This window comes from Pelophylax lessonae (assembly GCF_965119305.1).
Source record: "Pelophylax lessonae genome assembly, chromosome: 8".
NCBI classification, from domain to species: Eukaryota; Metazoa; Chordata; class Amphibia; order Anura; family Ranidae; genus Pelophylax; species Pelophylax lessonae.
Window position 1 is genome coordinate 61,153,544 of NC_138775.1, and position 25,549 is coordinate 61,179,092.

General features: G+C 46.3%; 1 protein-coding gene across 4 annotated transcripts in view; it reads right to left on the reverse strand.

The window, feature by feature from the left end:
* Nucleotides 1-25,549, reverse strand: part of LOC309561572 (filamin-B-like) — a 359,048-nt gene that overhangs the window by 161,768 nt on the left and 171,731 nt on the right. For all 4 annotated transcript variants that reach the window (XM_082265555.1, XM_082265554.1, XM_082265552.1 and 1 more), the window contains exons 9-11: nucleotides 24,209-24,346; nucleotides 16,031-16,157; nucleotides 1,541-1,677 (exon numbers count right to left, since the gene is read on the reverse strand). In XM_082265555.1, coding sequence (XP_082121681.1) covers nucleotides 1,541-1,677; nucleotides 16,031-16,157; nucleotides 24,209-24,346 — 402 coding nt within the window. The remainder of the gene's footprint in view (nucleotides 1-1,540; nucleotides 1,678-16,030; nucleotides 16,158-24,208; nucleotides 24,347-25,549) is intronic.

Consider the following 25,549-nt stretch of genomic DNA (forward strand, 5'->3'; position numbering starts at 1 on the left):
TATTTGGCCACAAACCGTTTCACTGCTATATACAGTTGTGCTCATAATTTTACATACCCTGGCAGAACTTATGATTTCTTGGCCATTTTTCAGAGAATATGAATAACACAAAAACTTTTCTTTCACTCATGGTTAGTGTTTGGCTGAAGCCATTTGATATCAATCAACTCTGTTTACTCTTTATAAAATCATAATGACAAAAGAAACTACCCAAATGACCCTGATCAAAAGTTTACATACCCCAGTTCTTAATACCGTGTATTGCCCCCTTTAACATCAATGACAGCTTGAAGTCTTGTGATATTTGTGAATGAGGCTCTTTATCTTCTCAGATGGTAAAGCTGCTCATTCTTCCTGGCAAAAAGCCTCCAGTTTCTGTAAATTCTTGGGCTGTCTTGCATGAACTGCAGGTTTGAGATCTCCCCGGATTGGCTCATTGATATTGAGGTCAGGAGACTGAGATGGCCACTCCAGAACCTTCACTTTATTCTGCTGTAGCCAATGACAGGTCGACTTGGCCTTGTGTTTATGATCAGTGTCATGTTGGAATGTCCAAGTACGTCCCTTGCGCAGCTACCGGGCTGATAAATGCAAATTTTCCTCTAGTATTTTTTGATAACATACTGCATTCAGCTTGCCATCAATTCTGACCAAATTCCCTGTGCCTTTGTAGCTCACACATTCCCAAAACATCAGCAATCCACCTCCGAGTTTCACAGTAGGAATGGTGTATCTTTCATCATAGGCCTTGTTGACTCCTCTTCAAATGTAGCATTTATGGCTGAGGCCAAAAAGCTAAATTTTGGTCTCATCACTAGTTGGTCTACCTGACCTAGGTTAGGTTTCAACAGAACCCCTCATTTTTCACTTCTTGATTAGCGTTTGAACACTGCTGATTGGCATTCTCAATTCCTTGGATATCTTTTTATATCCCTATCCTGATTTATACAGTTCAACTACCTTTTTACGCAGATCCTTTGACAATTATTTTGCTTTCTCCATGACTCAGAATCCAGAAATGTCAGTGCAGCACTGGATGAAAGATGCAAGAGTCTGTCAGGAGTCCAGAAATCCATTGACCTTTTATACACACGCATTAATTACAAGCAAACAGATCACATGTGAGGATGGTTACCTTTAATAGCCATTCAAACCCCTTTGTGTCAACTTGTGTGCATGTTATCAGGCCAAAATCACCAGGGTATGTAAACTTTTGATCAGGGTCATTTGGGTAGTTTCTGTTGTCATTATGATTTATAAAGAGTAAACACAGTTGATTGATAATAAATGGCTTCAGCCAAACACTAACCATGAGTGAAAGAAAAGCTTTTGCGTTATCATTGATATTCTCGGAAAAATGGCCAAGAAATAAATTCTGCCAGGATATGTAAAAATATGAGCACAACTGTAGTGCGAAATCCACGATTTGTCAAAAGGGGAATGAAGATCTTGTAGCAACGCAGTCAAAAACCATTAGTGGAGATAAGTCTTTATTAAATTCCATGATCTTAATAGGTATTTTAGAATTATAGAAGCTTACCTAATGAACCCACATCTGGGCCGATGGACTCCACTACAAAGTCTGCTGATTTTCCAACGACACCACCAGTGAGACCAGGGCCCCATGCCCGTACTTTCTGAGGTCCTGCTTCTGGCCCCACCTGAACTTCAAATGGGCTGAGAGGACAAAAATAAATGCAAGTAATCATGTATACAGCATGGACAATGTAATAACAGAACAACAAATCTAGCTATGTTAATGCTAGTGCACGGCAGTGTATATGCCATTTTTATTTTTCCAGAATTCCCCTCTAAAAGGAAAATAACAATTACAGATGGTTGGAGCACCAGTTAGGAAGAAATAGAATCCACTTAAGTGCTTTTTCTTCTCCCCTTTTACCTCCCCAGTCTCAAAATTGGTCAGTGGGGCTGCCGATTGTAGTGCCGTATGGCAAGCACTAAAAGGCTGAGCACAACTTAAAGTGAAACTTTGACCTGAACTGAAACACAAGATGCTTTAGAATATACATTCTTGACATGGCACAGGATAAGTATGAATGAACTCATGTGTGAATATGCAGAGTTACATAATCCTGCCATTACCCAAAGACCCTGAACCCGGAAGAAGCCAGAAAGAAGGCATCAGTGCCAGAGAGGGAGCATGTGGATGTTGCATCCTTAGAGGGGATGTGAGTATTGAATAGTTCTGCCTTAGGGAACTCAAGCTGCCATATACATTTAAAAGCACCTGGGTTTCAGAGTCTTTATTGTGCTCTAGCAAATACAAGGTGGCCACCTTGCAAACCTGCGTCACTGACACCTGATGACGGAAGGCCCCAAAGGCACTAAGCGCCCTAGTAGAGTGCACCTTGACAGGGAAAGGAGGAACCTAACCCTTGATAAAAGCGAGAAATCCTTGGCCCCACCTGCTGCAGGCAGCGGTCAGAAGGGGAGAGGATAGAGCCAACAGATCACGTGAGCGGCACTCTGAAACCGGTAAAAAACGCCTAATTCTTTTAAAACTCATACAGAGACACAGGGGCACACAGGATTATTAAACAGAGCAGAAAGGATTGTATAAGGTGGCTTAACAACCACTTTAAAAGGGGAAGTTAAGATTCCAGGGGGGCATTTTACTCCCTTACACCTACTTGTGGGTGCCCAGGATCAGAGACGACCTTTGGAAGAAACGGACAGGGGCGAAGAACCACCTTATCCCTGTTAATCACCAGAGAGGGTGAACGACAGGATAACGCCGCCATTTCCCACACCCTGCGCGCAGAGGCGATAGCCACCAATGGGACAGCGTAAGCTTGGGAATCTCCCAAATTTTTTCAAAGGGAGGCTTCTGTGGAGATGAAAGCACCAAATTGAGATCCCAAGGTGGCAACAAAGTCTGCACTGCAGGGACCAAATGTCAGACACCCTGAAGAAAGGTACGGCTCACACCACGCAATGTACATCTTCCATGTACGATGGTAGATCTTCCTAGAAGATTTCCTAGCTTTCAACAGTTTAGGAAAAACTGATTCAGATATACTCTATCCTTCAACACCTGGCGTTCAACAGCCAAGCCGTTAAAGCCAAAGACTGTAAAGCAGGATGGAAGATCGGTCCTTGGGAAAGCAGATCCTCCCTAACGTCTGCAACCAGCCGCACCAGATCGGTGTACGAAGGCCGATGAGGCCAGTCTAGAGCTACCAAGATGACCGGAATCCCTTCTGCCTCGATCCTGCGTAGAAGTCTGGGCAGAAGATTGAGAGGAGGGAAGGTGTAAATCAGCCGATACTGACCCCACGGGGCCACTGGCGTGTCTGTAGCGTCCGCCAGGGGATCCCTTGACCGAGCCACAAACCCCTGCACCTTTCTGTTGAGCCGAGACGCCAAACCGGACCCCACCGGAGACACCACTGATGAAACCCCTCCGGATGAAGGGACCACTCCCCTTGGTCCAATGCCTGCTAACTGAGGTAATCTGCCTGCCAATTTTCCACCCCAGGAATGTGTATGGCAGAGAAGGCTGGAACGAGCCGCTCTGCCCACCTTACAATGCCAGCTACCTCCAGAGTCGCCAGGACACTTCTCGTGTCCCTTTAGTAATTGACATAAGCCACGGCCGTGGCATTGTCCAATTGAGTGCGCACTGCACAACCCTGAAGACGATCCATCCAATGATCCAGACAGAGTCTGATCGCTAGGAGTTCCAAGACATTGATCGGTAGTCTGGACTCTTCCAGCGTCTAGATCCCCTGAGCAGAATGCATGCTGAGGACTCCTCCCCAGCCTGACAGGCTGGCATCCATGGTGACCACTGTCCAATACAAGGGGAGGAAGGATTTTCCCAGCCGAAACACCGGAGAACGAAGCCACCATATCAGGGACTACCTCGTTCTCCGACTCAGCCAGATCTGATTGTGCAGAGATTGCAGGGTCTTGTCCCATTTGGTCAGAATCTCCCTTTGCAAGGACCTCGTATAGAACTGTGCAAACGGAATCGCCTCAAAAAGGTAGACCACATCAGGCCCAGCACCCGAATGCAAGTCCAGAGTCAGGCCCAGATAGTCCAGCTTTGTGGAAGGAGCCAGAGCAGACTTCTGAAAATTCTGAATCCAGCCAAACATCCGCAGAGTTCGTATTGTGATCTCCAGGTTTTCCACCAGAGCAGAAGAAGACTCAATTCACAGAAGGAGATCGTCCAAGAAGCCCAATACCGTGATCCCCCGTTGGCGTAGCAAAGCTGGCACCGGGGCTAACACTTTTGTAAAGAACTGAGGAGCAGAGGTGAGACCAAAGGGGAATGGCATAAACTGATAATGCTGGTCTCCCACAGCAAAGCGGAGAAAACGCTGGTAACTGGCACATATTGGAATGTGAAGGTAAGCATCCTTCATATTGATAGAGGCGAGGAAATCTCCCTGACACAGGGATGCCACCACCGTTCAAATAGATTCCATTCTGAACTTCTGTACTCGCACATAGCAGTTGAGCACCTTGAGGTCCAGGATTTGGATGCACTTTGCCTTTTTTCCTGGGGATTGTGAACAGGTTTGAGTAAAAACCCTGAAAACAGTCGGAACTGGGACAATCATCCCTACAAGGAACAGGTCTTGTACCGTCCCCAAACAGGCCCTGTAAGCAGTCTGGGGACAGGTGCAAGTTGGTAGGAAAAAAACCTTGCAGGGGACAAGAGCGAAACTCGATCTTGTAGCCCCACCAAATGACTTTGAACCCATTTGTCTTGTGCCAGGTGAGTCCACGGTTTCGGAAACAAGCGAAGATTTTCCCCCACCCCCGATATGGGTGAGGACGCACCTTCATGCTGAAGGAGCCTTATCCACGGGTCTGGAGAAGCCCGATCTTGGTTTGCCTGACCAGGCTCATTTGAATCCTCCTGAAGAGGCCCTGAAAGGCTTTGAGCCATCGTCAGTCGACCCTGAGGGACGAAAAAACTTCTTGTGAGCGGAGAAGCAAGGCCCACGTCTACGACAAGGTTCCTTGCTCTTAGTAGCCCGCAGAAGAAAAGTACTCTCCCCCCCCTGTGAGACCTTTAATGATGTCATCCAGGGTAGCTCAAAATAGGCGATGTTCATGGAAAAATCGGATTTTTGTAAGATCTTACCGTAAAATCCTTTTCTCTTAGCTCATTGACAGACGTAGTCTTCTTGATTCACAAGAACTGGGTTATGTTGTCTCCGCAGGAGCAGGACTAGGCAGAAAGAAAAAAAATTCTGGCTCCACCTTAGGGGCAGTCCCTGAGGGTATATCCTCCCTCTCTCTGCTACAAGGCATCAGTTCTGTCACAAAGCAGCAACAGAGAATTTAACCCAACCCAACTCAATGATAGAGGGGCGGGTACTACGTCTGTCAATGAGCTAAGAGAAAAGGATTTTACTGTAAGATCTTACAAAAATCCGATTTTCTCTGTCGCTCATTGACAGACATAGTCTTCTTGATTCACAAGAACTGGGACATCCAGAAGCAGTGCCACAAATGAGGGGTGGGATTGACCGAAATCAAAATCCAATCTAGAAGGCCCAACCGGTGCCAAACTAGAAGTTTTAAAGGCTCATTATAAACAAAGAATGAGACTCAAATAAAAATTCCAACGGAAAAAAACCCTTGAGGTAGACCACTGGTCTCCTCAAATGGCGGCCTGCAAAACCTTGCGGCCAAACGAGGCATCAGACGATGCCATTACATCAACTTTATAATGTTTTGTAAAGGTATGCACCGACGACCAGGTAGCCACCTTGCACACCTGGACCACTGACGCCTGATGGCGAAAGGCCCATGACGCAATAAGTGCCCGAGTGGAGTGCGCCTTAACAGGGAACGGGGGCTCCCGACCCTTAATAGAATGAGCCTGTACCACCGTCTGTCTGATCCATTTGGAAATAGTCGCGGCAGATGCAGGCAACCCCTTTTTGGGTCCATCCGGGATCACAAAAAGTGAATCCGTCTTGCGAAACGAGTCTGTCGTTTTCAAGTATACCCTGATCGCCCGGACCACATCCAAGGAGTGTAAAGCAAACTCCAGAGGATGACTGGGCTTAGGACACAGGGAAGGTAATACAATTTCTTCATTCAGATGAAATTCTGAAACCACTTTTGGTAGGAAGGATGGGCTCGGACGAAGAACCACCTTATCTCTATGAACCACCAGATATGGTGAACGACAAGATAATGCGGCCAGTTCTGACACCCTGCGTGCAGAAGTAATAGCCACCAAGAAGGCCACCTTCTGGGACAACGTAGGTAGAGGAATCTCCCTAATATCTTCAAAGGGAGGTTTCTGAAGAACCGACAATACTAAATTAAGATCCCAGGGTGGTAACGGCGCGCGCACTGGCGGAGCCAGATGTCGCACCCCCTGGATGAAATTCCGCACCAAGGAATGAGTAGCCAAAGGCTTCTGAAAGAAGATAGCTAATGCTGGGACCTGACCCTTGATAGTACTCAAGGCCAGTTTCTGCTCAACCCCTTGTTGCAGAAAAGCTAATATTCGACTAACCGAATAAGACCGTGGACGGAACCCCAGAGGTTCACACCATGCAATGTAGGACTTCCATGTACGATGATAAATCTTTCTGGAAGTCGCTTTCCTTGCTTTAACTAGAGTAGGAATAACTGAAGCTGACAATCCCTTGTCCTTCAGCACCTGGGTCTCAATAGCCAGGCCGTTAAAGCCAGCGATCGTAAAGCAGGATGGAAGATCGGTCCCTGAGACAGTAGGTCCACCCTGAGAGGAAGTCTCCACGGGACGTCCGCCACCAGTCTGACCACGTCGGCGTACCAAGCTCGGCGAGGCCAGTCCGGAGCTACCAGGATTACTGGAATTCCTTCCTCCTCTATCCTGCGAAGAAGTCTTGGCAGTAACCCGAGAGGAGGGAAGGCATACATTAGCTGGTATTGCCCCCACGGGGCGATCAGTGCGTCTGCGGTCTCTGCTAGAGGATCGCGGGAGCGAGCCACGAATCTCTGTACTTTCCTGTTGAATCGTGATGCCAACAGATCCACATCCGGGGTGCCCCACCGTAGGCACAACTGGTGGAAAACTTCTGGATGGAGGGACCATTCCCCCTGATCCAGAGTCTGACGGCTGAGATAATCTGCCTGCCAATTCTCCACCCCCGGAATGAACATCGCAGAGATAGCTGGAACAAATCGTTCCGCCCAGCGAAGAATGCAAGCCACTTCTTTGGCCGCTCGGACACTCTTGGTGCCCCCCTGGTGATTGACATAAGCCACGGCCGTGGCGTTGTCCGACTGGATCCGAACCAGGCTGCCCTGGAGCTGCTCGGTCCAGTGAATCAGACAAAGTCTGATCGCTCTCAGTTCCAATACATTTATCGGCAACCTGGATTCTTCCGGGGACCAAAGTCCCTGGACAGATAACTGACCGAGAATTCCTCCCCATCCGGATAGACTGGCATCCGTGGTCACTATCGTCCAATATATTGGCAGAAATGACTTTCCCTGGCTGAGCATCGGAGACCGAAGCCACCAGACCAGAGACTCTCTGGTCTGTTTGCTCAATCGGATCCGATTGTCCAGGGATTCCGGATTCCGATTCCATCTGAGAAGAATCTCTTGCTGAAGAATTTGGGTATGGGACTGGGCAAATGGGACTGCTTCGAAGGAAGCCACCATCAACCCCAGAACCCTCATGCAAGTTCGAAGAGAAGACCAGCTGTTGGTTACTCCTGACTAGACAGAAAAAAACTGATGCCTTGTAGCAGAGAGAGGGAGGATATACCCTCAGGGACTGCCCCTAAGGTGGAGCCAGAACGTTTTTTCTTTCTGCCTAGTCCTGCTCCTGCGGAGACAACATAACCCAGTTCTTGTGAATCAAGAAGACTACGTCTGTCAATGAGCGACAGAGAAAGAACAGTTAAGGTCTTTTTAGAAGTCTGATCCCCAGACCAGCACTTGAGCCAAAAGACACGCCAAAGGACTACTGCAAAACAGAGGTGAGCTATCAGGGGAGCCGCATCCAAAGAGGCATCACAGATTAACTGCAGCCCCTTGACCAGCTGGTCCGCCAGCTCGGCAAAGGCAGCTGTTCCCCCTCAAGGTCAAATCGTAAGAGCTTAGCCCACTTGGTCAGAGTTTGCAACACTAAGGCAATGGCACATACTGGCCTCATTGCTGAATCAGCCAGAGTGTACATATTGCAGGCCACAGCCTCCTGGTCAGCCGGATCCCTAAAGGCCGGGGTTTCTTCAACCGGAATCATGGTTGCCTTGTTCAATCTGGAAACCGGAGGGTCCACCACAGGTGGCACAGTCCACTTCTTAAGAAAGGACTCTGCATACGGGTAACGCCTAGTAAAGCACTTAGGAGCCCCACGGGGATGCTTTGGTTGTCCCTACTCTTTTGCGACAATTCTATCAAAATAGGCAGGAAAAGAAAACACCTTTGGCGCTCTGGATGGCTTGTGATTGCCAAAGGGTACCTGCATCCTCCATCTTCGGGGGCACAGATACAATCAGTGCATCCACCAGTGCCTTTCCATGCGCAGATACAGACGTGGAGAAATCATCCTCACTATCAGAGGATTCTAGGCGTGTGGTTGCAGAACCAGCACGGTGACCCACGTTTGCGATGGCCAAATCAGATTTAGGATCAGATGAGGCAGGGGAAGGCGGGGGGTGCTTTTTGCTAGCCTGTGGCCCGAAAACCACCTCTACCCGGCACACAAGGGACTTCAGGACCGCCGAAGGTGCATGGATGAATGGTTGGGATTCGGAGGGACCCACAGCTTCAGAGAGGGGACCAGGTGGGGAAATGTGCTCCAAAGACTCCATGAGTCACCAGGGGGACCCCACAAAAGGTGTAAAACACTGCTAAGGGATAGCCCCCACAACGCTGGCAGCACCACCCTGTCGCCAGGCACAAGTCACCAAGCGATCCTCAGCAGAGAGGGAGAGGATCCCACCAGACTCACCACCCGCAGCCACCAGGATAATACACTACACATGCGGCGATCAGGAAGTAAAATCATCCAAGAGTCAGCACCAGGGGATGAGGAAGGGCTCCCACCTTCGAAATAGCCACCCACAGGGCTCCACTATCATGGCCGCCACCATTTTCAATGGCAAACCACAGCAAAATGGCCGCCGGACTACACAAACATGGCCGCCGTGTATAGGAATTCACAGGCTACAACAAAATGGCAGCCCTGCGCGGCAACACAAGGCATACAGACAACCAGGCGGTAGACCAGACCTCAGGAACAGATCCAGGCAGGATGGGGGGCTCTGGTCGGCTGCGACCTTGCAAGGCGTTTAACTCGCAGGCCAGCCCCCGTCCAGTGGGGCTATGTCGCGGCCGACCTAGCGCAGAGCTGAGGTCTGCCCGTGCTTGATGACCTGACTGGGGTGACCACTGGATCTAACTTATCCAGCCCATTGCCCAGTCTGGCAGTTGATTGTAGATCTCACAGGAAAAATCCAGGAGTAAAAAAAATTGTATCTAAAAAGAAAATTTTTTTCCAGGTTTAAAGATCCCAGAAAGGAACTAGGTCCTTACTCAAGACTAGGCAGAGAGGGAGTATACCCCCTGGGACTGCCCATGGGTGTAGCCGGAATGCTTTTCTGCCTAGTGTCCTACTCCTGTAGGAACAGTATAACCCAATGGTTATGAATACCAGTAGTTGTGTCCGTCAATGAACGAAAGATAAATAAATTCTTCCTTTTTTAAACTTTATAGAACCTATTTAGCCTTTGAGCACCATTTAAACCAAACAAACTCTTCCCTCGATACCAACACGATTTAATACAGCATCATTCTGCTGTAGGAAAAGAGGCCCTAAAATACATTTTGCCTCCCTATCTGGCATGCTTCCAAATCATTTCAAAATCTTACTAGAATAAAAGACTTGTGTAAAAGAAAAAAAAGTTCCCAGCGACCTTTGCATAGTACACACACAATGATCTACCCCAGGATTGGTTAATGATTTTCTCTGTATAACAGAAACTAGGCTATCCTTCTCCTAAGATGCATTCTGGAATTTAATGTAACCTAGTAACCTGGAGGTGGCTGCCAGGATTGTTCTGTGTTTTGATTGCACAGCATAAAACATTGCTTAAAAAAACCCTTTCACTATTTGTTATATTGACATTACAGTAGAATAAATGCTCAGTGTTTTTTGTAGCCTAACACATTAAGCACAATACAATAAACATTCCACCGAAAACTATTCGTTACAAATTCCTACCTCGGCACTTGCAGTTTACAACTTTCAAAGATGCGGACTCCTGCTCTCTCAGTACTGCTTCCCTGAACTTCCAGTCTATACAAAAAAAGAGTTAACTGTGGACAGTGTAATCTCCAGCCTGTCTATTAGCTTGGAGAAGGGAGGAAGGAGAAGCAGGGAAGTGCCTTGCCATTGTACGCTGTGTATTTCTCTTGATGCACACAGTGTAGGGAGACAACGCTAGTCCCTGCATACAAGGATGGCTTCATAGGGCACAGAAAAGGAAAGAAGCCACCCTAAAACAGGAAACCTAGGGGCAATGATCATGGCACCAATGTAAACGGGAACATGATTAAGGGCCAGTTCACACTTGTTAACAGAGCTGTGTTTTTCTGCATAAAAGGAGAACATAGCTCTCCACAAGGACACAGAGAAAACAATGGTGTTCTATATGCCTCATATGGACTTCCTGACAGCTGCAGGGCACAGAAGTGTGGTAAAATGCAACACGGCTGCTTTTTTCCACACCGCTCCGCAGGTCTCTGTGCAATCTTGCGTTTTTATGCACAGCAGCTGAGCTGCCATGCATAGAAATGAATGGAATTGACCCCGCCTCCCATCTGCCATCACTACCTGAACGTTTTTTCTCTGCGGGTAGTGTGAACCTACCCTACCCTTTCAGGTCTGGTATGGATTTTAAGGGGAACCCCTACGCCAAAAAAAAAAACTGTGGGGCCCCCCCAAAGCTGCCCCCTGCTCCTGAAAAATAACAGGACACACACCCTCATACCAGGCTCTGCGCACCCCCCCCCCCACCCCAAAGCACCATGCCCCCAAGAGCCTCTTTCCCACAACCCTAGCCAGTGGTTAAGGGGGTCTTATCGGAATCTGGAGGCCCCCTTTAAGAAGAGGGCTCCCAGAACCTGCCCCAAATTCACCCAAAAAAGCGTAAAAAAAAAATAAAAAACAAACACAGTTTGACAATTTCTTTAAAAAAAAAAAGTGTCCGGGTCTAGATCCACCGTCAATCCCGAAGCAGGATGCCACCGCCGACCTGAAAAAAGAAAGGAACAAAAAGGAAGAAGCTCCGCTCACGCCGAAGGCTCCCGCCATCTACCTGCTCCTCTGTCTGGCATTTCCTAAACAGCTAAGGGGCGGGCCACCCGGCGACATCATCTGGTGGCACCACCCCCTTGTGGCATTGACCAGTGCATGCTAGGTAGGGGACATCACAAGAAGGCGGTGCCACCAGGTGACGTCACCCAGTGGCTCTGCCCCTTAGCTATTTAAAGGAATGTCAGACTGTCTAGCAGGCGGATGGCTTTTTTTTTTTTTTGGGCGGTGGCAGTGAGCGTGATTGATGATGAATCCACGCCGGGGGACATTCTTTTTGTTTGCTAATAGACTGCATCTAGGAATGATCATTTGTCCCAAAAAGGTAACTGCAGATGTGGTCAGCCTGTAATTGATTTGCAATTGATTTGCAGACTTCCCTGGTACAGCTGTCGCACACAGCTAGGCTCCCAAGTCCACATTGCTGCAACACGGCCGATTTGGCATTGGAATGTTTATCTAGGCTGGTGTGCCATGATCATCAGCAGGTGCAATGGGTAGCATGAGAAGCTAGCAATTCTAAGGGGAGCTCCAAACACTGCAAAAATAAATGATCAAAATTGAATTGGATTTCTGTGACACCCTTCACTGACAATTCATATTTTCCTAGCAATAAACATGCTTAGGAGACTACTACAAAATCCCCTGTGTTGACATGGGCTGTAAGCTCAATTCTAAGAAAAAAATAAAATAAAAATCCACTCTTGCACTTAGGGTCCTTTAATTGGTGGACTCCATGCAGCTCAGCAGGGGATCGATCCGCCGATCCCCGTTGAGCAGGCAGGTGACAGCTCCCTCTCTGCTCCGTGTGCGGAGAGGGAGGTGTCAGAGCCCCGCTGCTCTCTATGGTGGAATCGGATGAGAATGGATAAGAACGGACCGCCTGTCCGCTCTCATTCGATCCGATCCCCTGGACGGATGGAAAAATCAGGTTTCCATCTGTCTGGATTTCACGGACAGGATGGATCGGAATCGGATAGCAGCAGGTGTCAGCGGACATTTCTCCGCTGACATTCGCTGCCCCATAGGGATGCATGGAGGATCCGATCAGATACGCCTAAAAAACTGACAGGCGGATCTGATTGGATCGTTTGTGTGAAAGGAGCCCAAGGCTCCATTCTCATATTGGACCGCCACAAAACGCAGGATGCCCATGCGATTCCTGTTTCTTGCAATTGCACCCCAAATGCCACGCAATTTTCCTGCGATTGTCACCCGATAAATCGTGGAAAAATCACGCAAACAAAATCACGGAACGCCTGTCACCCAAAAGAAGTTCCTGTACTTTTTTTGTGCGACAGGCGTCCCGCGATCCTGTTTGCACGATTGTGAGGCAAGTGATCGAGTCTCTTCAACTCCTTCTTTGACAAGACGAGCATGTAATGCAGAGGAGCTTCAAATTAAAAGGTCAGTTTTTTTTTCATTTTATGTACTTGAAATGTATTTGACACCCGAAGAAAGGTACACACCAAAGGCCATCAGAAGAAGACTGCCAAAGCCGATACCTGGCCCTTGATGGTGCTCTAGGCCAATTTCTGTTCAACCCCCCCCCCCCCCATTGAAGGAAGGTCAAGATCTGAGCCTAGAAGGAGCGAGGATGAACCCCAAGAGACTCACACCATGCAAAGTACGTCTTCCACATACGATGGTATATCTTTTATCTTTTAAGTAGATTGCCTATCTTTTAACAGTGTAAGAATCACCTACTCAGGTAAACCTCTATCCTTCAGCACCTGGCGTTCAACAGCCAAGCCGCCAAACGCAGCGACCATAAAGCAGGAAGGAAGATTAGTCCTTGGGAAGGCAGATTCTCCCTGAGAGGAAGCTTCCAGGGAACGTTGGCGACCAGCCACACCAGATTGGTTTACCAAGCCCAGCGAGGCCAGTCCAGAGCCACTAAGATGACTGGAAACCCTTCTGCATCGATCCTGAGTAGAAGTCTTTGCAGAAGCTTGAGAGGAGGGAAGGCGTAAATCAGACAATACGGACCCCATGGGCCACCAGCGCATCTTTGGTGTCCGCCAAAGGATCCCTTGACCGAGCCACAAACCTCTGCACCTTTCTGTTGAGCCGAGACACCAACGAATCCACCTCGGGGGTGCCCCACCAGAGACACAACTGATGAAACCCCTCCGCATGAAGGGACCACTCCCCTTGGTCCAACCCCTGCTGATTGAGGTAATCCACGTGCTAGGTTTTCCACCCCGAGAATGTGAACGGTAGAGGGCTAGAACGACCCGTTTTGCCCACCTTAGAATGCCGGCTACCTCCAGAGGCGCCAGGTCACTTCTTGTGCCCCTTTGGTAAATGACATAAGCCACGGCCGTGGCACTGTCCGATTGAATGATCACTGGACAACCTTAAAGATGATCCATCCAATGGTCCAGACACAGTCTAAATGCTCAGAGTTCCAAGACATTGATTGGTAGTCTGGACTCTTCCAGTGTCCAGATCCCCTGAACAGATTGCTTGCCGAGGACGCCTCCCTGGCCAGGAAGGCTGGTATCGGTGGGGACCACAGATGCCAAAATTGCAGCCTGCAATTTCTGAAGTTTTTCTAGAGGAAGGAGCACTCTGGCTAACGCCGAGTCTAGAGTCAGACCCAGATAGTCCAGCTTTGTGGATGGAACCAGGGCAGACTTCACAAAATTCAGAATCCAGCCGAACTCCCACAGAGGAGATTATCCAAGTAGCCCAGTACCACGATCCCCCATTGGCATAGCAAAGCTAGCAGGTGACTGGCACATATTGGAATGTGAAAGTAAGTATCCTTGATGTCGACAGAGAAGAGGAAATCCCCCTGACGCAGGGATGCCACCGCTGTGTGAATGGTCTCCATTCTGAACTTCTGCACCCGCACAAAGCAGTTCAGTACCTTGAGGTCCAGGATTGGATGCACTTTGCCTTCCTTCCTGGCAACTATAAACAGGTTTGAGTAAAAACCCTGAAAACTTTCCAAAGTTGGAACTGGGACAATCACCCCTTGATGGAATAGGTCTTGTACGGTTGCAGATGTGGAGGAATCATTCTCACTATTAGAGGATTCCAGGCGCGTGGTTGCAGACCCAGCAGGGTGAACCACGTCCGTGGTGGCAGAATCAGATTCAGGATCAGATGAGGCAAGGAAGGCGGGGGGTGCTTTTTGCTAGCTTATGGCCTGTAGACCACCTCCACAAAGGACTCCAGGACACCTGGTCGCCAGGCATAAGCACCTAGCGATCCACAGCAGAGAGGGAGAGGACCCCACCAGACTCACCACCCACAGAAACAAGCGCCTGCAGCCACCAGGATAATGCACTACACATGCGGCGATCAGGAAGTAAAATCATCCAGGAGTCAGCACCAGGGGATGAGGACTTCAGGACTGCAATCAGTGTTTAGATGGATGTTTGGGACCAGGAGGGCCCCGCAGCCTCAGAGTGGGGATCAGGTGGGGAGATGTGCTCCAAAGACTCCATGAGTCACCAGGGAGACCCCACAAAAAGTGTAAAACACTGCAAGGGACAACCCCACCGCGCTTGCAGCACCACCCGGTCGCCCAGGCATAAGCACCTAGCGTTCCTCAGCAGAGAGGGAGAGGACCCCACCAGACTCACCACCCACAGAAACAAGGGCCTGCAGCCACCAGGATAATCTGCACTCCATGTATGGTGATCAGGAAGTAAAAGGATCCAGGAGTCAGCCCCAGGGGAAATTGCCATCCATAGGGCTACGCTGTCATGGCCGCCGCTATTTTCAATGGCAAACCCCCGCAAAATGGCCGCCGGACTACATGGCTGCTGTGTATAGAAACACAGGCTACAACAAAATGACGGCCCGAGGCTTACAGGGACCCAAGAGGGAACCCAGGCCTCAAGGACAGACGCAGGACGGGGGGGGGGGGGGCCCTGGCAGAAGCCCCTACCATGTAAACCCCCACGCACAGTCAATTGTCCGGTCACAAGCGGCGCACCCCCCTGGCCCCCATTGCCAGAATAGCACCCTGTCCCCACCCCAGGAGGTGGACCAGACCACCCAAACAGCCCAAACATATGTGAAGGGGGAGGGGGGGTAGGATGGGGACAGATGACAAGACCCTCATGGGCATAGCTAGACTTTTTCTGCTTAGTGTCCTATTCTTGTAGGGGGCAGTATAAACCAACAGTTATGAAAATCTGAAGCGGAGTCCGTCAATGAACGAAAGAGAAACATCTGTTGATCATCGAAGAATGAGGGGGAGGGGGTGGACACTCAGGAGCTCAGCTAAAGACAAGTGGGCAGGGCTGACACCATTTCTTGAGATTCCACTATACAAAATCCTGTGTTGTTCGATCACAACAGGACTTTAGGAGCTGAGTGCATTTCTCACAGACCAACAGTTATTTTTCTATATTTACAGGGTCTTTCGAGGAATATAATATGGGGATATGTGCACGTATTTCAGGAATGTACTCAAATTACTTTATTTAAAACATTTTTACAAATTATACAAAAGTGCGGAGAACATTTTGGCCATCACAGCAAAGTTCAAATGAAATAAACACATTCTTGAGTGACAATGAGAAGAAGATAAGATAAAATACATTCCACATCATCCCAAACATTTCCAAACCATACATTGCATGTTTGCAAGCCATATGTTTCTTTTAAGGTTACATATTTCTGAAGACCACTGCAAACATCTCAATACGTAGACAGGACATGGTATTAAATGTTTACAAGACAAGATCTTCATCTCACCTTTTAGGGATGTGATGACCACCCCAAGTGATGGTGGCCACATATTTTCCAGGGTTCAGGGGGTAATACTCAAACACATGCACGCCATCTACCGACTCCAACTGCTTCACAGGCTCGTCCAGACCCTCTGCCAAAACACATCAACACAACATTAGCTTTATCTGAAAGCAGCTTTCAGCCGCTACAAAAGAGAAGACAAATGAGATCTCTAAATAAACGTGCTGAAATTTCCAAGGCTTGGACAGGATAACCACAGTCTCCAGCATTGTAGATGCTATTAGACAAGCTAGGGATATGTCTGGAATGTCGAATATTCTCAACACTGCCAACATCTGTGCAGAGCTTTGGTTCACTAAGCAGGACATTGTATAGCATCTATACGCAGATGTGCACATTCTCTGATAGCAGAAAAGAGACAGCTGTCACTATCATGCAATGTCTTAGGAGTTCTGATGTCCCACTACAGAACAATGATCTGGCTATCCAGCATTTTACTTGCCATTATATTTTCTATATTTATCATTTACTTTAAAAAGTGTAATTGCACTTTCGTGGTCAGTGTTGCCACTACTATTTATTCCCATTAGGAGATAGTACTTTGTCCTCTGGCACAGTACAAACTTTCTTTAGGAATGAATGAGGGTGCACAGTGCATGGTGACTCAACCAGATACAAAATGAGCCACACACACAAGAAATAATAAAGAAAAAGGAGTAATGTGGCTCTGAGCAACAAGTCAATATAACATGAAGAAAAAAGTACAATTGATTACTAGAGGTAAAATCTACAGCTTACATACACGAGGTCCAGCACATGTAAAAGTACCTTCTGTGGTACTACAAATAGGCTGGTGCCTTAAAAAAAATGGAGTTCCAGTCATTTTTAAGAATTACCCACATTGTAATGTAGATCGCTAGTGGATTAAGGTTTGGATATTGATGTGTTAAAATATCTGCAGAAAGTACCTTTTTTTTTTTTTAGATCGAAGTGTACCCCGCGACTTCCGCTCCCAGCTGCCTAGGCGATTACGTCATCAACCAGGCCCATTGACTCCTGGGATATCTATGTCATCAATCCCAGAAGTCTTCAGGCATCTAATACAATTACACAAAGCGCGCCGCAGTGTTGTTACTGCGCAGGCGCAAGATCTGGAGGTGCATGCTGGGTAGCCAGCTGCACGAAATCCAGGAAATGAAGCCAGGTCAGCTTCAGCTGCCCAAATTCTGCATGTCCGCAGCCAGAATCGAGGGGGCAAAAGAAAAAAAAGCAGTTTGTAAGTAGATGCAATGTGTACATGGGCAACATTTTCCATTATGCTTATCAGGAATTACAATGATCTCTGCAATGCTATTAATGCAATGTTGGCTAGGAGAATGGAACTTCGCTTTAAGAGATAAAAAGACGCCACTTCTGGCAGCTTTGAAACCACAGGTTCCTGACAAATGGTGGTGCATGTCATTGAGAGGAAACCGTTGTCTGTCAAAAGGAGGGGTCTGTGGCTGATAGGGACAAAGGGACAAGCTTGTGGCTGAGGACCACAGGTGCCTGACAAAGGGTGGGACCTATGACTGAAAGGCAACGAGTGCCTAACACAAGGGTAGCCCTGTGAATGAGAGGCCACTGGATAATGTAAAGGAGTGGGGTCTGTGGCTGAGGCCATTGGTACCTGACAATAAATGGTGCCTCTCAGTCTGAGGTGGAGCTAGACTAGCAATGTGACTGAAGGCAGCAAAAGGAACATACCACTTTAAACTGTGAACTGTGCCAGAGGACAGTTGAAACTGTTGGCCAGAAGGATAAAATGTGTGTTCAGTTTGATGTATCCCTTGTGCATTAGGCCCCTTTCACACAGGCGGACCGTTCAGATCCGCCTGTCCGTTTTTTTGGCGGATCTGAACGGTCCCCCCATGCATTCCTATGGGGCATCGGATGTCAGCGGAGACATGTCCGCTGACATCCGACCCGATCCGATCCGTCAAATCTGGACGGATGGAAATCCTATTTTCCATCCGTCCAGCGGATCGGATGGGATCAGGTGAGAACGGACTGACGGTCCGTTGACATCCGATTTCCCCCATAGAGATGCATGGGGAACTGTCAGCTGTGTCTCCGCACACAGCGCGGAGACACAGCTGTCCTCCTGCTGCTCAGCGGGGGATCGGCGGCTCGATCCCCTGCTGAGAAAAACGGACTCCGTCCAACGGACGGAGTGTGTGAAAGAGCCCTTAAACTTCAATGCATAAAAAAAAAAAAAGAAGGAAAAATCAAATGTTGGAGGAAATCGTGCAGCCTTTCCACTACATGATACACCACTTTCAAGCAAGCGATATAAAAATTTGTTATTGAAACATCTCTTAATGCAGCAAAAGCCTGCATTCTGGATCTTTGCAAGAGTATAGTGCCTCCCAATAAAACACACTGGCTTTCTTGGATTAATGTGATACAAATGATGAAAAACTTGATCATGATGCTAACAAGACGACTTCTTTTTAAAAGATCGAACTATACCGTGTTTCCCCAAAAGAAAAGAAGACCGGGTCTTCTATTATTTTGGCTACAGAAAACGCACTAGGGCTTATTTTCAGGGGATATCTTATCCATGTCCCCTCTCTTCTCTCCCCCTGTCAGCTCAGGAGTCATCATTATGACATCTATAATCCCAAAAACAAACCTTAGTTAAAGCAATTGTATGTAATCCGTTTTTTAAAGAGAATATATAATGTTCAGTGGGTCTCCCTTTGTAACTTTTCAAAAAGATTATATCATGTCCAGGGAGTCTCCTTTTGTAACTTTATTGTCGAAAATACCTTCTTTACAGCGCTGCTGGGCTCTCACGTGAGCCGCCCGAGTTCTTCTTCCCCACTCTGAGCACTGCTGACGTCAGCTCGGCTCCAAGCACTGCAGAGGGAGGGGTCACTGACGTTAGCCAGGAGGAGAGGAGAAGATCTCAGGCGGGTCACATGAGTGCCCAGCAGTACTGTAAATAGGATATTTTTGACAATAAAGTTAGAAAAGGAGACGCGCTGGACATTATATAAACTTTTTACAAAACTGATTATATATTTTACAAGGACTTTACTAGGGCTTATTTTCGGGGTAGGACTTATATTGCAGCCCTCCCCGAAAATCACGATAGGTCTTATTTTCAGGGTGGGGCTTATTTTCTGGAAAACAGGGTACTAACTTTCCAAACATAGGTTGGAGTGCGACTTTGCAACAATCTGTTTAACCCTCAGAGAGGTTTCTTGAGGTGCCAGGCCAGGGAGATTGGAGGGTTTCTTTTCTCTCCTACCCATCCTTCTTTCTTCCCCCAAATTTCTTCTCCCCTGCCTTTCCGCTTTTGTCACTTATACATTTTTTTCACTTTTCTTCTGGTGTTTAGTGTTGCTTTTCTTTTTTTATTCCCCCTTTATCGGAGGAAAAAAAAAAACTGAATAAGGAATCGGTATATCCTAACGGTGTGTAAAAAAGCCCTGCTGCATATACATTTTACATATTGTCTACATTGGAACTCAATGCCTACGATGGATATAGATTTTCCTTTATGCCTCCGTGTACAATTATAGGCTATATTTCTCGCTGCTACATCTGTGCTGTAAAAAGATTTTGTGCCGATTCTTCTAAAGAATTAAAAAAAAAAAAAATCAAATGCACATTTGCCTGTGGACTGTTATGCTGAGATCCTCATCTCCTGCCTTTGCCATTCGATACTAATCTCACATTATATACATGAAGACAGACAGTACTTCAATGCACAAGATGAAAGCTGTAATGTGGTTAACACATCAGAGGCCTTACAGACCTCTTCCTCTAAGTGAAAGGTACAACTTTCTCCTACAGTAGGGGATTCATGGATCCGTGAACCTTGATGTGGGTAACACTAATGCTTTAACCCAAAGAATTCATCTTTCAGATTAAAGTTCTGGCTGACTTCATGCATACTGCACTGTAGAATACCTCTATGAGTTGTCACACCCTCATACAGTAAAAGCATTGATACAAAACTAACATATTATCCACTGATGCATAGGGAATGGATTGCAACAGTAATTGGTTTATAACTTGTGTGCGTGAATGCCAGGTAACCCTTAAAGGAGTTCTATGCATTAAGATAAAAAACCTTCTGTGTGCAACAGCGCCCCCCAGCACACCCTAATACTTACCTAAACCTAATCTCTGTCCAGCGATGTCCACGAGTCCCTAGGCCCTCCGGGACGCTCTCCCTCCTGATTGGCTGAGACACAGCAGCGGCACCACTGGCTCCCGCTCCCACTGGCAGCTGTCAATCAAGGTCAGTCAGCTAATCGGGAGAGAGAGAGGGCGGGGCCGTACAGCCGTTCGGTGTCTAAATGGACAGATGGAGCTGCAGCTCGGCTCGGGTGCCCCCATAGCAAGCTGCTTGCTGTGGGAGCACTCGACTGAAGGGAGGGGCCGGGAGCTGCAAAGAGGTATCCGGGAAGAGGAGGATCTGGGCTGCTCTGTGCAAATCCCCTGCAACAGAGGAAGTAGAACATGTTTTTTGTTTTAAAAGAGAAAAAAAAAATGAGACTTTTCAATCACTTTAAGGGTCCTTTCACACCGCAGTCTGTTGTGTACGTTGAGTGCACATAAACGCAAGTGCGTTGACATTCCCTCACATGCTGTGTTGCATTCTAACATGAACTTAAAGATATGAATAAAAAGTGCACCATATCCAATACAAGTTTGTGAAAAAACCAATGTAAAAAAAAAATATATTATATATATATATATATATATATATATATATATATATATACACACAGTACATATTTAAAGTCCACATGTATGTCTAACCTCCCACGTTTCATAACCTTCATGATATAAAAAACACCTCATGCTGCATACCCCATCACCACTAGCAGCTCACCTTTTTCACCCATATACAATAGATCATATATGTATGTTTACTTAAGGGATATATTAGATATGTCAAGGAAATTGGAAACTCCACTTGATATAATCCGATTAAGAACACACTCCAGGGAATGCAGAAATGATACCTGAATCCCAAGTAGCAAGTTTTTGTCCCTCTCCAATCTCTCTGCTATATGCTGAGAAGCATGTGACAGCAGAGAGGGGTTGTATTCCCGCCCCCGCTTTGCCTTTTAAGAAAATGGCTTTGCTGTGCAGGGCCCTGTCTGTACAGTTGTGACATTTTTTCAGAGGAATCTGTGAATGAATAAACGAAAAGTCCGAGGCAGATGGACTTGTAGTATTATTGAACTGCGAGTGTGCTGATCCGAATGGCTTGTAGTTCATTCACACTGCCTACAGGTTAAGAACCGTCTGTCCGCACAAAGGTATGAGCAGAGAGCTCTAGGCAGTGTGTGCAGGAGTCGGAGATTGCACCCGCGGACCCACTGATCACGGGGGCAATGGTCTGCAGGCTCTCATCAAAATAAATAATAAATGCATTTTTCTTTCTACAAAAAGATGTGCATTTATTTTATTTATTTTTTTTAAAATGTGAACTTAGCCTTTAACATGTTCCCTATAACATAGTAAATGTTATTTTGAGTTCAGTTCCACTTTAATTGTTCATCCTGTCCGCTTTGCGTTATTTAGCCTGTCAAATTTTTAGCAATCTGTCGATTCACTAAACATGAAACCATTCACAAGAAGTAATAGTGTCAAGTTCACTGAAAAACAAAACAAAAAAAAAAAAAAACCTAGGAAACGAGGTCACCACTGTGTGGCTACTATCAAAATTGTTCTCAATTCACAAAAGATTTTGGCAGAAAAGCAAGGTTTATTGTACCACACTATTTCAGGACTTGTTCATAACTTAAAGGTGCGTCCAAGCACGTGCGTTTACATGCAGCACGTCTTTGGCAGCCTATTAATTTCAACAAGCTGCCCAAGGCGCTAAAACACGCAAGTGGTCTGAAAAAGCCCTCAAACTAACTTGAAAAACCAGCGGGATGAATAACACAAAATTAAATAAATTCTCCTTTTACACTAAACAGTGTGGATTGTATTCTGCTTTGCTCCTACAAATTCTTTTCAATTCATGGTGAATTCAAAGTAATTTAAAGCGTTTGTTAACCCAAAAAAAAAAAAAGAAAAAGATCCTGTTCCCTTAAAGCATGGTATACAGCACTGTGCTTGTGCCGTGTAATTTGACCCACCCTATCACCTGAAAAACCTGGCTGATCCCGCCAGTTTCTATCCTCCCCTCTGTAAACTGACCACTGTGTATCATGGCTGATGAGCCCTGACACCGTGGTCAGTGAACATGCCTCTGTCATCCGCAGCTCTCCTGTACTCCTCTGTGCTTCTCTTCCCCCACCCTTCCTGTCTGTCAGCTCTTGTGTCAGTGCCCGCCCCCTCCCATCCTGCTGCGGTTATAACTTTTATAATCCTCTAGAATCTTCTCTGTTCCCTTAAGACAAGTGCTGCTGTCTGTTTTTTTTTTTTTTAAATGCTGCCTTTACCGTATTTCAGAGGAGCTCCCGGCAATCACGTGATTGGCAGTCTCTCTCCGCTCACCCCACCTGACGTCAGCGGGGAATTTCGGCCCCGCCCCCTGCACCTGTCAGACAGGGAGAGGAAAAAGAGTCGGCTAGTCACGTGATCGCGGGCAATCGCTCTGAAATACGGGAAAGCCAGCATTTTTTTTCTATGAAACACAGAGACAGGAGCCCTTGTCATCAGGGAACAGAGACAATTATGTGAAGTAGGCAAAAAATTTGGGGGAGCATACCCATGTATTTCTAAAGCTGCTGCAGCTATGAACCAAAAGACATGTGTATTAAAAAAGAATAGCGCGCAAATGCAAAAGAAATAACTACCAAATCTGAAGACAATCCATAAATAAAAATGGGGGTTTGGTCCCACCATATGGCCATATCGTGCTCAAGCCCACTACTGCGTCAAAGTACCCCATTATCAGTGGGTCCTACACTATCCATGAAAAAGAGATGAATCCAGCCTTTCTAACCCTTGGAGATAATACTCCTTGCTGGGAAAGATGTGCAAATGCACTACAGGGGACTCCTCCTATATCCACTTGATGGTGGACACTGATTGAGTACAGGTGTGTGTGGGGGGTAGGGAGGGTTGCTCAACCTCGATAGTCTGGTCAGACCGAATACATAATAAACAGGCAAAAAATTTGGGGGAGCATACCCATGTATTTCTAAAGCTGCTGCAGCTATGAACCAAAAGACATGTGTATTAAAAAAGAATAGCGCGCAAATGCAAAAGAAATAACTACCAAATCTGAAGACAATCCATAAATAAAAATGGGGGTTTGGTCCCACCATATGGCCATATCGTGCTCAAGCCCACTACTGCGTCAAAGTACCCCATTATCAGTGGGTCCTACACTATCCATGAAAAAGAGATGAATCCAGCCTTTCTAACCCTTGGAGAGTCCCCTGTAGTGCATTTGCACATCTTTCCCAGCAAGGAGTATTATCTCCAAGGGTTAGAAAGGCTGGATTCATCTCTTTTTCATGGATAGTGTAGGACCCACTGATAATGGGGTACTTTGACGCAGTAGTGGGCTTGAGCACGATATGGCCATATGGTGGGACCAAACCCCCATTTTTATTTATGGATTGTCTTCAGATTTGGTAGTTATTTCTTTTGCATTTGCGCGCTATTCTTTTTTAATAATTATGTGAAGTAGTCAAAGTGGGTTAACCACTTTAAATGAAAATAAAATTGCAATGTGTATTACCAGATTTACAACAAAGTGCACTATGTCTAATATTTCCACAGTGATGTCAGCAGGTTCTTTTAAACTGATAGGCTGAAAAGAAATACTGATTTGTCCAGGGGAAAAAAAAAAGGTACCGGCACTGAAAGTTAAGTGCTCTAAAACATGTAAGCCCTACAATGTCTCTGTAGATGAGAAAGTTAAGTAAAAAATCAACCAACAATAAATCTGACCTATTGACAAAAAATGATCTATACTATGGAGAACAATAATAAAACATTAGAATTCTAGAGTTTCAGCAGACAGCTATTTGTCATGTCCACTCCTTTTTCCAAGAGCAGAGAGAAAAAAGCTGTGATATCAATTACTGTACCTAGACAAATTGTTTTATTTGGCCATAACAGAGGGTACATTTTTACGTTAAAGTATTATAGAAAATAGACCCCAAGACATTGGGAGTGTTTGCATACAGCTAAACAAGAGCAGACACTTACTTGGCCCCTTCACAGAAACATGGAGATCACCACTTCCTGCAGTCCTGGTGTCGACCTTAAAATCAGCAGTTTCTCTAATCCGGACGCCTTTGGGCTGCAAGCCACGTCCGCTGGCTCGACAAGCATTTGGGTTGCAGGCTGTTGACAGGGAAAGAGATAGGAAAACTTGCTCAGATATTCAAATACGGATAATACTATCTGTAAAATAGCAACACGTTTGCCATGCGTCAGGTCGGTGGAGGCAGGCGTATTAGTCAAGACGGATGAAGCAGGCCTCCGTGAACATACAGAAATGTGACACCACACACAGATTAGGAACAGAAAGTTTCTGGGTGTTACGATGCAAACTACTTCATAGATGACACTAGATGTAGGTTACACTTAAAGGGAACCTGGCGAGACAGCAATATAGTAGCTGCTGTTGTGTTCTTTTTTTTTTTTTTTTTTTTTTTAAGTCCTCCTTCACTCTATTTAACTACCTATAGAATTAAAACAAGCATGCAACAAGAGAATCATCAGGACACCTGACTTCTATGCTTTCTGTAAGACAGGGACTCACTAGACAGTAAGATAGCAAGGTTTACCTCCTTAGAAATGCAAAAAATAAAGCAGCAATCTTTTAGGAGGGCAAAGTTTAGTTGAACCTATGAGGAAGGGCCTCTTCCCAGAACCCCCAAGACATAATCAAGCCATAGCAATTGAGCTCAGAAAGCAGAAGCGTAGAAACCATTTTTATCTCAGCCACAAGGAGGTCTGGGGGTTCAGTTTGCCATTACACATGGTACCATAATTGGAAAAAATAACGCTACGGTTAGAAATTAGGGGATTTCAATATGTTCCTACTGTCCAGGTAGTGGTGTGTGTGTATATATATATATATGTACCATCATGGGACACTGTAATTTTGCCATGTTGCACCAATAGCTACATGACATGCTCTAAGGCTCGGGCTATTCTTCAAATTTGAACTAAAAATTCTGACTATTTATAATAAAGGAGAAGAAACGCACTAATGCATTCTACAACCTGTGCATAACAATGTCTTTCTAGTAGCAGATGGTACCTCATTGCATTTTTTTACATGTTTACGTAATGCTGCCCAAAAATATGAGAGGGTGCTTAGAAGTAAAGACTTTTCCTGACTTTAAGCATACACATTTGATCTATGGAGGAGACCGAAGCGACAGATATCATTGCCATCGCATCTTAGAGGAAACATGGTGACTGGCTAAGGAAACTGGAAGATCCTACCTAGATTCCTCCAAAAATGAAAAGTGTCAGTTGGGGCACATCTGTAGAGTTCAGAGTGTATTCATAGATGTAGAACTATTTTCACAGATC